The 11,895-nt window shown below is 38.7% G+C and overlaps 3 protein-coding genes across 5 annotated transcripts; 1 reads left to right on the top strand and 2 right to left on the bottom strand.

The window, feature by feature from the left end:
- Nucleotides 1-73: 73 nt before the first annotated feature.
- On the bottom strand, nt 74-3,455 carry LOC140791285 (probable mannose-1-phosphate guanylyltransferase 1). Of its 2 annotated transcripts, XM_073141775.1 has the most exons (6): nt 3,284-3,422; nt 2,038-2,168; nt 1,384-1,446; nt 1,017-1,256; nt 601-943; nt 74-525 (listed from the first exon to the last, which is right to left on the bottom strand). In XM_073141775.1, the coding sequence occupies exons 2-6, from the start codon at nt 2,146-2,148 to the stop codon at nt 272-274; spliced, it is 1,011 nt and encodes a 336-aa protein (XP_072997876.1). In that variant the 5' UTR covers nt 2,149-2,168; nt 3,284-3,422; the 3' UTR covers nt 74-271. The 2 variants fall into 2 exon arrangements, with proteins under 2 accessions (XP_072997876.1, XP_072997875.1); XM_073141774.1 differs by having other exon boundaries at nt 74-943; nt 3,284-3,455.
- Nucleotides 3,456-3,519: 64 nt separating this feature from the next.
- On the bottom strand, nt 3,520-4,176 carry LOC140791288 (uncharacterized). The gene has a single exon (XM_073141779.1). The coding sequence runs from the start codon at nt 4,064-4,066 to the stop codon at nt 3,815-3,817; it is 252 nt and encodes an 83-aa protein (XP_072997880.1). The 5' UTR covers nt 4,067-4,176; the 3' UTR covers nt 3,520-3,814.
- Nucleotides 4,177-5,248: 1,072 nt separating this feature from the next.
- LOC140790605 (transcription initiation factor TFIID subunit 12b) lies at nt 5,249-11,804 on the top strand. 2 transcript variants are annotated; one of them, XM_073140747.1, is made up of 9 exons: nt 5,249-6,051; nt 6,448-6,663; nt 7,651-8,262; nt 8,647-8,721; nt 9,429-9,507; nt 9,829-9,893; nt 10,492-10,560; nt 10,666-10,880; nt 11,415-11,804. In XM_073140747.1, the coding sequence occupies exons 1-8, from the start codon at nt 5,416-5,418 to the stop codon at nt 10,840-10,842; spliced, it is 1,929 nt and encodes a 642-aa protein (XP_072996848.1). In that variant the 5' UTR covers nt 5,249-5,415; the 3' UTR covers nt 10,843-10,880; nt 11,415-11,804. The 2 variants fall into 2 exon arrangements, with proteins under 2 accessions (XP_072996848.1, XP_072996849.1); XM_073140748.1 differs by having other exon boundaries at nt 10,525-10,560.
- Nucleotides 11,805-11,895: the final 91 nt, after the last annotated feature.

Genomic DNA, 11,895 nt, shown 5'->3' on the forward strand with positions numbered 1-11,895 from the left:
ACCTCTCAAATACTCGATGCATACTTGTCCGGATAAAGGCATTAACCAGGGTATATGTAAAGCCAAAGAGAGGTTTTTGGGCAGAAAACACGTATAGTAAATACTTGTACTTATCTTTTATGTTCACTACATTTGCAGCAAATGGGAAGAACAACAAAGGAACTTCTAATATCTAATCTGCATAACTTACCACGAAATTACTCTTGTGAGCAGAAGAACATCCGACTAACAAATTCACTATTTTGTTCATAACTAACTTTATGTACCAATATCACATAACAATCTCAGGCTTCAGGATGCTAGACTTAATCTCTTTGTGGGGGAGAACAACAACCCCATTGCAGTATACTTCGTCACATACATGCACGTCCTCCCCCAGGATGCTCATATCCTCAATTCGTGCCCACTTCCCAACTGTGGAATGCCACCCAATGATGCTGCTGGAAATGCATGCGTGCCTCTTGATGCGTACTCCCTGCATCACCGTGCACCTTGACAACCTTACTCCAGATTCCACTACAGATCCTGGTCCAATAGCAACATCAGGCCCAATCAAGCATCCCTCTCCAATGGCAGCGCTCTCATGCACTAAGACATTACCCTCAATATGTGCACCAACGGCTAATTTGTCGGCTGATTTCTTCCGAAGAGAATCTAGATAGAGCCTCAAGCCAGTGATGTAGTCCTTTGGCTGGCCAATGTCCATCCAAAAACCAGGTAGCACCATAGCATAGAGCTTCTGATCTGCTGCAATTTCAGGGAAAATCTCTTTCTCAATTGAGGTCGGTTTCAGTTCAATCCTGTCTAGAACAGATGGATTTAACAAGTAAATTCCTGCATTGATCTTGTTGCCAACAAAAATCTTTGGTTTCTCTACGAATCTTTCTACCTTTCCAGTTTCTTCATCCATAATCACGACACCATACTTCGATGGCTCATCGACCTGTTGGAGGAAAATAAAGATTGCAGACAAAATGATACCGGCTGCGAGATTTGCAAATTGCTTATGGCCTTACCTTGGTTACCATAATTGTAGCCTCTCCACCATGGGATTTATGAAACTGAATAAGTTCCAAAAGTGGGTATTCACTAATAACATCGCTGTTAAGGACAAAGAAGGGTTCACTGGAACCATCTATAAGCTTGTCTCTGGCAAGAGCCAGAGGACCAGCAGTTCCAAGAGGTTCAGTTTCCCGGGAGCAGGTTATTTTGATATCTAGTTTACTCTCGAAGTCCTTCAAAAAGTTGATCATCACCTGAAGGAACAAATAAGCCTCACTTAAGTAGTTAGCAGCCTCCATTATTTAGTAAAAATGATGATCCGGTGGATCACGGAAGTATCTAAATGATTGGTGCATAGAGGCAGATGGCTCTGCTTTTTACCTCTGGTTGATAATTTATGGCTAGAATAACTTCCGTAACTCCAACATCTTTCAAAGCTTCAATCTGATCAAATGTGTTAAAATTCTTGGTTATGATATACATCTTGATGACTAAGAATCAGTTGTTTCAAATCAGTAAAAAAGCTAGAAGAACATCAACTGATTTAGTGATTTACAAGAACTGCTAACTTTACTTTCTATTGAAATAGCAACTTTACAGTAAGGAGATTCAGTCAGTGAAGCACTTATACACAGAGGTCCTGATACAAGCTAATCTTATACATGTCTTGGCAAAAGATACATCACTTCAACATTAAATGGCTCACAGCTGAAGAAAGAAAGACAACAATAATGCCAATCCAACTAGTTGATTAAGGACGGTTTCAACATCATGAAAGAAGTACACAACTTTTAATAACAAAAGGACAAGAAGAGGAATTTTCAGGGAAAAAAAAGAGAGCATGAAAATGACTATATTTTCTTCAAAAGAACCCTATTATATTAATCATCTGGTGTACACGTGTACTTGCCTTTTAGAAAGAGTGACAAAAGAAATACCATAGTTAATTTAGCCATCCAGATGAAAGCAGTAAGGCAATCAATCAGTTATACATCAAAATCTTATAATACAAGCATGAGTACAAAAGTGATATACCTGATGGAGAATCATGGGTTTGTTCGCAAAATCAACCAGTGGCTTTGGGACACTTAATGTCAAAGGCCGCAGGCGGGTACCAAATCCTCCAACAAGAATTAGTGCCTTCATAGTAATTAGTTCCCTTCTTCCTATTGATCATATGTTATAAATTAGCAAAAGAATGAAGACAAGAGCCACATGTATATGATTATTTTTTTTCTATGACAGATGCTCCTTTATGGAATTCAACTGACATTTCATAGATGATTATACCAATTCACTAAGGGAGCAAAAGCTATCAACTTTCCAAGCCAGGGTGCACACAGGTTCAGATCATGCCGTTTTACTTTTAAAGTTAAGATTTACGGATCAATGCGAAAACCATGGTAATGTTAAGCCACAGTTAAAGAATACTAGAAAGAGAACAAGTGCTACCGAGTGCCATTTGATTAGATAAATTAGGATTGGTTGAGAAGGAAATATCCGTCATATTCTAGCTGGATTGAATGAGATATTTCTAGCAAGAATACAAACTGGAGTCTTCACTTACACAACCCAAACAAATTTTAACTTCAGAGTATATGAGTCGTATAAGTACCAACATACATTTGTATGTTACACATAGAAGTGGAGCATAATTATCACAAAGGCGAAGACTAAGGCCAATGATTCTAAGTTTAGTTTACAATCCTACTTGATCGAATTTTCAACAAGATACTTATGATGAGGTACTGAGGGCCAGCTCGTGAATTATCTCACAATGACTGAATCACTTTTATTGCTTTATGAACTGCGACCATATCTATCTATAGCAAGTGATTAAAGACGTTATAAAAATAAATGAAAAAGTGAAAAAGAAAAGGAGGCCTAAAACATGAACTTCCTGCGCAGTTCGAAAATGGATTACTTCCAAAAGAAAATTGCATTGGATGTCATTTTTTTACCTGCAGAGATTGGAAAGAGAACTCCTAATAATGCAAGTAAAGAAACCTACTTTCAACTTAAGATGAAGAAGAGCCAAGAATCCACGAGAACTAATTACCGAAGCGATCACGAAGCCAATCAACACCTAATCTTACAGAATATCCAGGTGTCAAACCTAATCTTGAAGAATAAGCATTAAAATATCGACAAATATTTTATAAAAAAAAACTTTGCTTCCAGATTAATAAGAAAACCTCAAAAGAACTCGATCGTGAGCCCAATAACAATGGGAAAAGAGAAGAGCAACAGACTCAAATAGGAGGAGATCGTCTCATGTTACCAGGAAATTTGATCAGATTCCCTCCGACGTCTCCGGAGATGGGAGTCGCGCGTGACTGCTCGTATCCCTCGCTACAAGAGAGAGGAAGAGGACCCAAACCTAATTCCTGGGCTCAAGGCTCAAGGCTCAAGGCTCAAGCCCATCGGAAGCGTGGCCTGACCTTTAAGGCTTTAACTATAAAATTCCAGCCTTAGAAAATGCTAATATGCCTATATGATGAATATTTAACTGCAAAATTAAATAATTCAACTTCCATAGCTCAACCAGTATATTACAACGAACCAATTAACCTTTTGGAGAAGAAACAACCACATGAGACCCTCACATGTAGTATTTACAAGAACACACAATACTACTCTATATACAAGCACAAAGAGCTGGGCTCCTTTGGAAGACCCATAGCTTATTCAAACAAACTAAGAAAAAGAAAGAAGAAGAGAAAGAAAAACATCATCATATGTTACAATTGCTTAAGAACTTCTTCACTAAATCAACACTATAGCGAGGTGAGCCTCGATCGCCTTTGCGATCTTACGCACGACGAGCGGAGGCCGAACGTCGAACAGGAGACTGCAGTGCTGTTACAGCTGACAGATAGCCCGTGGCCGCCGACGAGGAAGAAAAGAAACATGCCTCAACGGATCGGTATCGACCAGAGTCGCCCGGAAGTCGCATGTATGAAGCTGAGGGTGATTCATTCAACATCAAACTCCCTAATGAGACATTTCCATCATTCTTGTATTGAACTATGGCTCTATATACAAAGGGTATGAGTCCTTCCATTAGGTGAAAAAAAAAGAAGAGAGGCCAAGAGACCTTCTGTTTCTTAGAAGGAGCGGGGTGGTTGGTGAAGAGAGATATCTATATATAGAGAAGTTTGCTGTGATTTAAGCTGATGGCTATCATGTCTGAGAAGTATACATCTCACCAAATCCAACGATACTTACATGTTTATAGCCATTAGGTGAGTTCTTTAGTCTGTTTGGGAATCCACTTCATTAACTTAACGAACACACTCACTAACTCCCAGCATTAGATTAGTGCCGGTCTCATAATCGTTGCTGGTGAAGAGTTGCATCCAACAGCAACGAGATTAAATATCTCTTGAAAGATGACGTAGATGTGAATAACTTAACAACAATTAATGGACTATAAATCAAGTTTGGAAAGTCTTAATACAGTTTAATTTTCATGTCTCTGTGGGCTTCAGTTATTGAATACTTCGTTATTAAATGAACTGGCTGATTAATAACTTGAATTTTAAACGTAGATAATTCATGCAAGATATAGATAGTCGTGTGGAACTTGTCATCTAAGCAAGAGAATTCAAGATCAACAAGAAAACTTGGTGCATTATCTGATAGAGGCTGACTCGAGACCTAACAACGGCGATTTCTATATCATCCGAATTCTGAAGTTTATCCACTTGATCGTGTCATACTTGGAAAGTCCTTTCTAGAAAAGTAAGCTCAATTATGTGAGATCGATATGTAATCCTAGCAATGATCTTAAACTAAACATCACTACTCCTAAGGTCATAAGTATGACATTTAACTGTTTTGTCCTATTATTGTAGTGCTTTCTCCTCATCCTTATCTTGTGGTTTAATCTCTGATTACCGAAGGAAAAGTTATTCACTAGAATGGCCTTTGATGTCAAAGCTTACCAAACTGAAGTAGGCAAGAAGCTAAATTTAGGCACACATAACTGACGTCTTTGATTACTGTCAAAAGGAAGTACATAGGGTGTAGAATTTGTGTGCACATAATTGGAATCGTCGTATTATACATGCGATCGACAAAGTTGGTAGTTGGATCCGCAATCATACCTTCTTCCTTCAAAAGTAGAACTAGATAGGCTATACAAAGCCCGGCCCATTAGGCTATCCAAAGACCGGCCTATTAGGCTATCCAAAGACCGGCCCATTAGGTTATCCAAAGACCCCCCCATTGGGTTATCAAGCCCGTGAAAATTGTAAAACGTCTACAATTGAAACTAACTCGTCTCCGATCTCCCGTTCCGCCTCTCTCGCCTTTCCCTCCTCCTCCCCATGCCTTTCGAAAACCTCCTCGATTCGAACCCACGCGAATTCTAAATACAAATCCAAATCGTAGAAGAAATCGACATCAACAATGGCGGAGAACTCCTCCTCCGCTTCCCCTCAAAAGGCTGCGCCACCTCCTTCTACCCCCAATTCCAATTCCAATTCCAATTCCAATCCCCCAAACCCTAACCCTAACACTAACCTCACATCTCCCCAAATCCCCCCTTCCCCTTCCATTAGTGACATGTCTCAGATCTCATCGCCCCAAATCTCGCAATCCCAGTCCCAGATTAACCCCTCCCAAACCCTAGAATACCCTCTCAAACAGCAAATCCTATCCCAGCAGCAGCAGCAGCAGCAACAACAGCAGCAGCAGAATTTGCTGTCTTCTTCTTCTTCTTCTTCTTCTAATTTCCAGATGCAGCCCGGGATCCAGAGGACGGGGTCGATGCCGAGGCTGGGCCAGATACAGCAGCAGTACGGGACGGCCATGGCGGCTGGAGTGATGCGGCAACACTCCGGGATGTATGGCACCCAGATGAGCTTTGGCGGCGCCAGCCAGATGCAACAGCAGCAGGCTTCCCCGCAGCAGCAGCAGCAGCAACAGCAACAGCAGTTGGCGGCAGCGGCTGCGGGGATCGCACGGGCAGGGATGAACGGGCAATCAGGGCAGCTCCAGACCACCGCAGCTCATTTTGGTTTGCAGTCTCAGATGATGTCTCAGGTGATGGACTTTGCTAGCTCTCTGTTCAATTTTAGTTGTATCGGATTTTCTTTTACCCTTGGTTTTCTTATTAGTGGATATTATTAATTATCAGTTCTATTTCTGCTCTTTATGATGTATGCATTGCTTTAACTTATAACCGCGACCTCTATAATGTGTATTAATGGAACGAGGGAACAAAAACTGAGGAAAATTTAAGATTGTTTGAAATGAAAGAGAGAACCTCCAAGTAGAGATTTAATCTGAAAACCTATTTCTTGTTCCATAAAAGGTCAAACACAGACCGTTTGTGTATTGTTTTACTTTTTTCTAAACCTATTTGGGCAATGAACATGTGTTGGTAAAGACATACACGTAAGATGCAGGATTCTAATCTCTTGCGCTTTCTTCTTGCAGGCAAGATCTAAAGGTATAGTCCAAGGTACCCAATTCAATCCAGCTAATTCAGGTCAGGCATTGCAAGGGATGCAAACAATGGGGGTCCTGGGCCAACTTGGTTTTAATCCACAGCTAAGAGCAAACGGGCTTTCATATGCTCAGCAACAACGCTTTGCCCATGGTCAAATAAGACCGCAGCAGATATCCTCACAGACAGCTCTCACATCTCCTCAGGTGTGCCTCTTAAGTGCAACTGTGATGTCTCATTTTTCTTCCATGTTAGTTGCGGTGAAGAAACACCATTTATCACCCCTCTTTCTTTCTCCCTATGCATATGTTTCTCAGTTTTCTAAAGTTGAGATAATGAATTCTTAATGGGATAGTGCATGTCCTCTGTAAAGATCCAGTGCATACATCATCTCTAAAGATCCGTAACCATGGTGATGATTCATAAAATTTGAGCCAAATCAGAACAATAGAATCATATGCTCTGGAGGGATTTACTGCGCATAAGATGATAGGACACATTTTAAAGAGAGGGCCTCTTGACATTAACATATCTCTGTCTTTATAAACTTGATACATAGGCAGGAGGCCAGGCCCTGATTGTTCAAGATATATAATGTTTGGTGGTTTTTTAGGCAATTAATTCTTTTAATGCATGAAAGCAGTATGTATACATTATTGGGTTACTCATTTTCCATGTAATTGTTTGCTGTGGGTTAAGACATGCAAAGTAACAAATAGGTCATCCGGATTGGCATGCTATTGATCGCAATAAGAATTTGGAGAACCTAGAAGCTATAAACTTTCTTTTATCTTGAACTGTTTCACTAATTTAAATTTAGATAGTTTTATTAGTATAATATGTTTTTTTTGTTTGTTTTAGTGGCAGAATACTTTGTTCCTTCTTATTTGTGATTTATAGTTTAGAAATATCTGAAGGTCTAGTTTTACCTTGCACTATATTTTCTAGTGAACAGAGGGCTATTGTGTATTTATTTGTAGTAAACCGGCAATATGTGTTCATCTACTTATTGATGGCTTGATTTCAGAATAGTCTCGTGCTTTTCTCTTTAGGTAAACACTCGCATGTGTCTAGTAAATGACATGATTATTCCTCTCTTTCGCTTAATTGGCAAATCGGTAAACAGTCTCCTTTTTTTTTTGGGTACTTGTTTAAAATAAAGAGTAATATTTGCCATTGGATTCATCTACCAGAAGCTACCAGGTCAGAGCTTACCAAGGACACCATCTCTTGCAGCAATGAACCAGCAGTTATCCAGCTTACCTCAAAATGGGCAATCATCATTGGTTCAAACAACACTCTCCCAACAGCAGCAGCAGTGGCTGAAGCAAATGCAGCCAGCGATGGCCACACCAGTTTCTCCTTCTTATCATCTTCAGCAGCAGCATCAAAGGCAGCAGCAACAGGCCTTGTCACAACAACTATCTTCAGCACAGCTGCAGCAAAGGTCGATGGGGCTGACCCAACAGCAGATATCTCAGTTAATACAGCAGCATCCACAATTGGGCACTCAACAGCAGCAGCAGCAGCATTTGATTCAGCAACAGCAACAGCAGCATCTGCAACAGCTGCAGATGTTGCAGCAGCAGCAGCAGCAGCAGCAGCAGCAGCAGCAGCAGCAGCAACAGCAACTACAATCTCCCAGATTGCCAGGACCTACACAGCAGAAATCTTTAAGCCTAACAGGGTCACAACCTGAAACACCCGCATCTGGTACAACTATGACTGGGGGAAGTTCAAGCCAAGGAGCAGAGGCAACCAATCAACTCCTCGGAAAGAGAAAGATACAGGATTTGGTTGCACAGGTATCTTCACCAGCTCATTTATGATTTTGGTACCAACTGGGCAAGTTCTATTTTATAACTCGAAGATCAGATTACAGGATAAACATGCTGTCTTTTAACTCAATTAGTTAGTATTGCCAAATACTCTCAATTGAAGGGCATAAAATGGGCAAAGATAGATACTTCAATGAAATTAGAGTATATACCACTTTGTTAAGTCCTGTAGTAATGGAGTTCATACTTCATAGAGATACTTTACTGCTGAATTCTTTTTGTTTTTTTACTTTTTCTTTTGCTTTTCCATTCATTTTTTCATATGTTTCTAGCATTGCATATTCTTTTATTCTAATTGTATATGCATTAGTTTCCATGCATCTTCAGATGATCATCTTAATATTATTGCAGGTGGATCCCTTAGGCAAGCTTGATCCTGAAGTTGAAGACCTACTTTTGGAGATAGCTGATGACTTCATTGATTCGGTAATTGTTTTTTCTTTCTTTTATTCATGTATAAGACAGCTATGCCATGGTCATTCTTGCAAATCGGTATTAACCGTCGTACAGTGTTTGTGAGTCATATGTATTACACTGTGCTAACAAATTATGTATATTTCCATCAAATCTGTGCCTACTATGGGTTATGCCTATGTTTGTTCTAATTTTTAAGTTTTGTCTACTTAATGAAGTTCTCCATTCCGGTAACTTCCCTAAATGCAAATACCTTGGTAGTCGTTGGCTGGTTGCTTCTCCAAAGAAACTGTGGCTGCATCATTTGTTGCTGCCAACATAAAGGAAACTTGACACAATGCATGAGCTGTCAATCTAATTAGTACCCTCTATAAGTGCATTCATTTATAAATATCGTGATGTGTTCCCTAGATTGCTATGTTGAACATTATTGATTATCTACCAAGGTTTGAGTTGTATTTTTCCATTACGTAGTGGTAATTGGTTCCCCAGATTGTATGATGCATAAAATGCTTTTTAAAATGTGTGGAAATTCCTTAAGTTGACTTTCTTCTTATCCTCTCTATGAAATTCTTTTGATGCAGTTGTGTGCTACATGTATTTCACGCAATTTGACACACTTTGTTAGGCTAACATTGCCTTGCATTAGTGTCCTTGTTAAATGGCACTAAATGTCGTAAATATCAGACAATGTTATTGACTTGAATGTCTCTTTGCAGGTTACTACATTTGCTTGTAGTCTTGCAAAGCATCGAAAATCTTCAACTATAGAAGCGAAGGATGTATTGCTCCACCTAGGTTTGTAACTTTCTGACTACTTTCTGCTTATTTTAAACCATGATGCTCTGGGAATATATGATTGGTTACATGTGCTGATCATTTCATTTTCTGCACCTAATACCTTTGTTATGAGAAACTTATTGTATAGGTTTTCTCAGAAGCTGGATTTAGCTGAATAGTTGCTTTTCAAATTTAAGGTTTATCTATTTGATATCTGATTTTCTAGTTTAATGTGTTGCCTTTTGTTTGTTTTGTTGCACGATTTTAGTGGCTATAATATGTATTTAATAGGCATTCACTATTTATTTATTGAATCTAATTGAGATGGATTTGTTTCAGAGAAAAATTGGCATCTGACTATTCCTGGCTTCTCGAGGGAGGAACAAAATTACCAAAAAAATCCTGTAAGAAGTGATTTGTTTTGGAATTTTTGTTATTTAATTTCTGGCTTGATTTGTGGTACATTTATTCCAATGTGTTCTTGCATAGATCCAAGATCGAAAAGTTTTATGAGTCAAATAGACAGGTATCACCAGCATATATTTTTTGTAGTTAAGGAGTCTGGTTACTCTGGATGTGAGATATTGAGGCTAATTTGGCTGTTACTAAATTTACTAGATCATTGATAATCAGGACTTATTTCCTTTCGCTCTATCTTGCTGAATTGTAGCTTTCCTGATGTTTTTAAAAATACTTTTGTTGAATAACAACTGAGTTGGTAGGATGAACTATATATCCTAGAGTAAGAACAAAGATTAAAGAGTCCATATCACATGATTGCCTTCTTCAATTTTATCATGGAATAGCTACTCCTTTCAAGTTTAAAGAGTCCATATCACACGATCGCCTTCTTCATGTGATTTCTCTGCGACCACTATGTGTCAAATTTCAAATTAATTGTGTCAAGTTTTCCTTTTTGATCAATTTGGTCGAAGTAGTAGTTCTTTCCTTCTATTAATTATCTAACTACTCTAAAATCACACATCTTTCATACTTTGTTAGGATAAAACACTGATCAATGTCTTAAAATTGCAGCCACATCTTGATGTCCACAAAAAGAGGACGGAAATGGTAATCCTGAAATTTCTGTTTTTTTAATTCATGATTTAGCTGTAACTATCTAACAAAAATTTCAGAATCTTAGAAGCAAATATTGATTGGCTTTAAATCTTTCAGATAAGAGCACTGATGGAGTCCCAGCAGTCAGAAAATTCTAATGGCGTTAAAGGGGTAGTTAAGCAGATTGCAAATGATTCAGCTGGTGATCGTCCCATAAAATCTTCATCAAGTTCAGAACATTTATCTATGCCTGCAGTTGGCCCTCAGATGGTACACAAAGTACATCGGTTTTAGGTTTTCTTGGGGAGCTCTCTTCTCCGATTCCACTGCAGGTCAATATTCAACCCAGTCTTTCGAGCCTTTTTGTTAGGGATAGATTTATATCTTTTTAACGAACTCGTGATTATGCTATGCCTGCCTTGTGAGGAATGTCTTCTTACATTGATTCAAAAAATTGTTATAGTTGTATATTGCTTCAGTAGAAATACTGTAAGTAATTTAGGTTTCTTCGAATAGTATCCCAAAAATTGATCTAAAGCAAAATAGGGGAGTCTGGAAATGTATAGTGCATTCTATAGATCTGTAAAATGCACATTTTAGGTCCCTTGACAAGTGGCCTGTTATGAACTTTTGGTTCATTTGGATTTTTCTCCACTCTTAGTGGGATCGCCAGTATTTGAAACCATCATATTTTTCTTTGGCGAGCTGTTGTTGCCTTGCGGTGTAACACCAGAATGAGAACATAACAAATCCTGGGTTTTGAGTTTTTTATAGCAATGATAACTAAACTGTCTTTACATTTAAGTACTCTTAATAGGTTTCTTCTTCTCATCCTATTCTTTTGTCTTTTCTTGTGGGTATTTCAGCTATTGGCAAGTGTGAAACAGTTTTTCACTTAGAAAAATGAAGACGATTCACGATGTTCCCTATCAAGCTTGCTTGACTGGCATGACCATGGTATTCGACATTTAACATTTTCAGAGGTATGCTAATTTTTTTTAGTGTAGGACCTTTGTGGAGAATGTACATATAGTGGTAAGTGAGGAAATCAGTAACGTGCATGTTGTGGCATGGTGTATTTTTTTTTTACTTATTACTCTACCTTCATTAAAAAGGTGCTTCCGTCCCATGATCAGATGTCGCGCTCCTTTGCACAGAGTTGCTTTATTCGGTGGTTCTTGTTATCTGTAATGCTGATGTTGGGCTATTCTTTTCTGTATTAATAATATGAGGAATGAGATGATGAAAGAGTAAAAGTAACGATTACATGCTTTCCGAGTGATGGACTGTTAACAATTTTCAACACGATGGTATCCCGGAAAGAGGCTTCCATAAAATTCCCCGATT

The sequence above is a fragment of the Typha latifolia genome, chromosome 6 (genome assembly GCF_019914945.1).
Source record: "Typha latifolia isolate L0001 chromosome 6, TyphaL0001v2, whole genome shotgun sequence".
In the NCBI taxonomy this organism is placed as follows: Eukaryota; Viridiplantae; Streptophyta; class Magnoliopsida; order Poales; family Typhaceae; genus Typha; species Typha latifolia.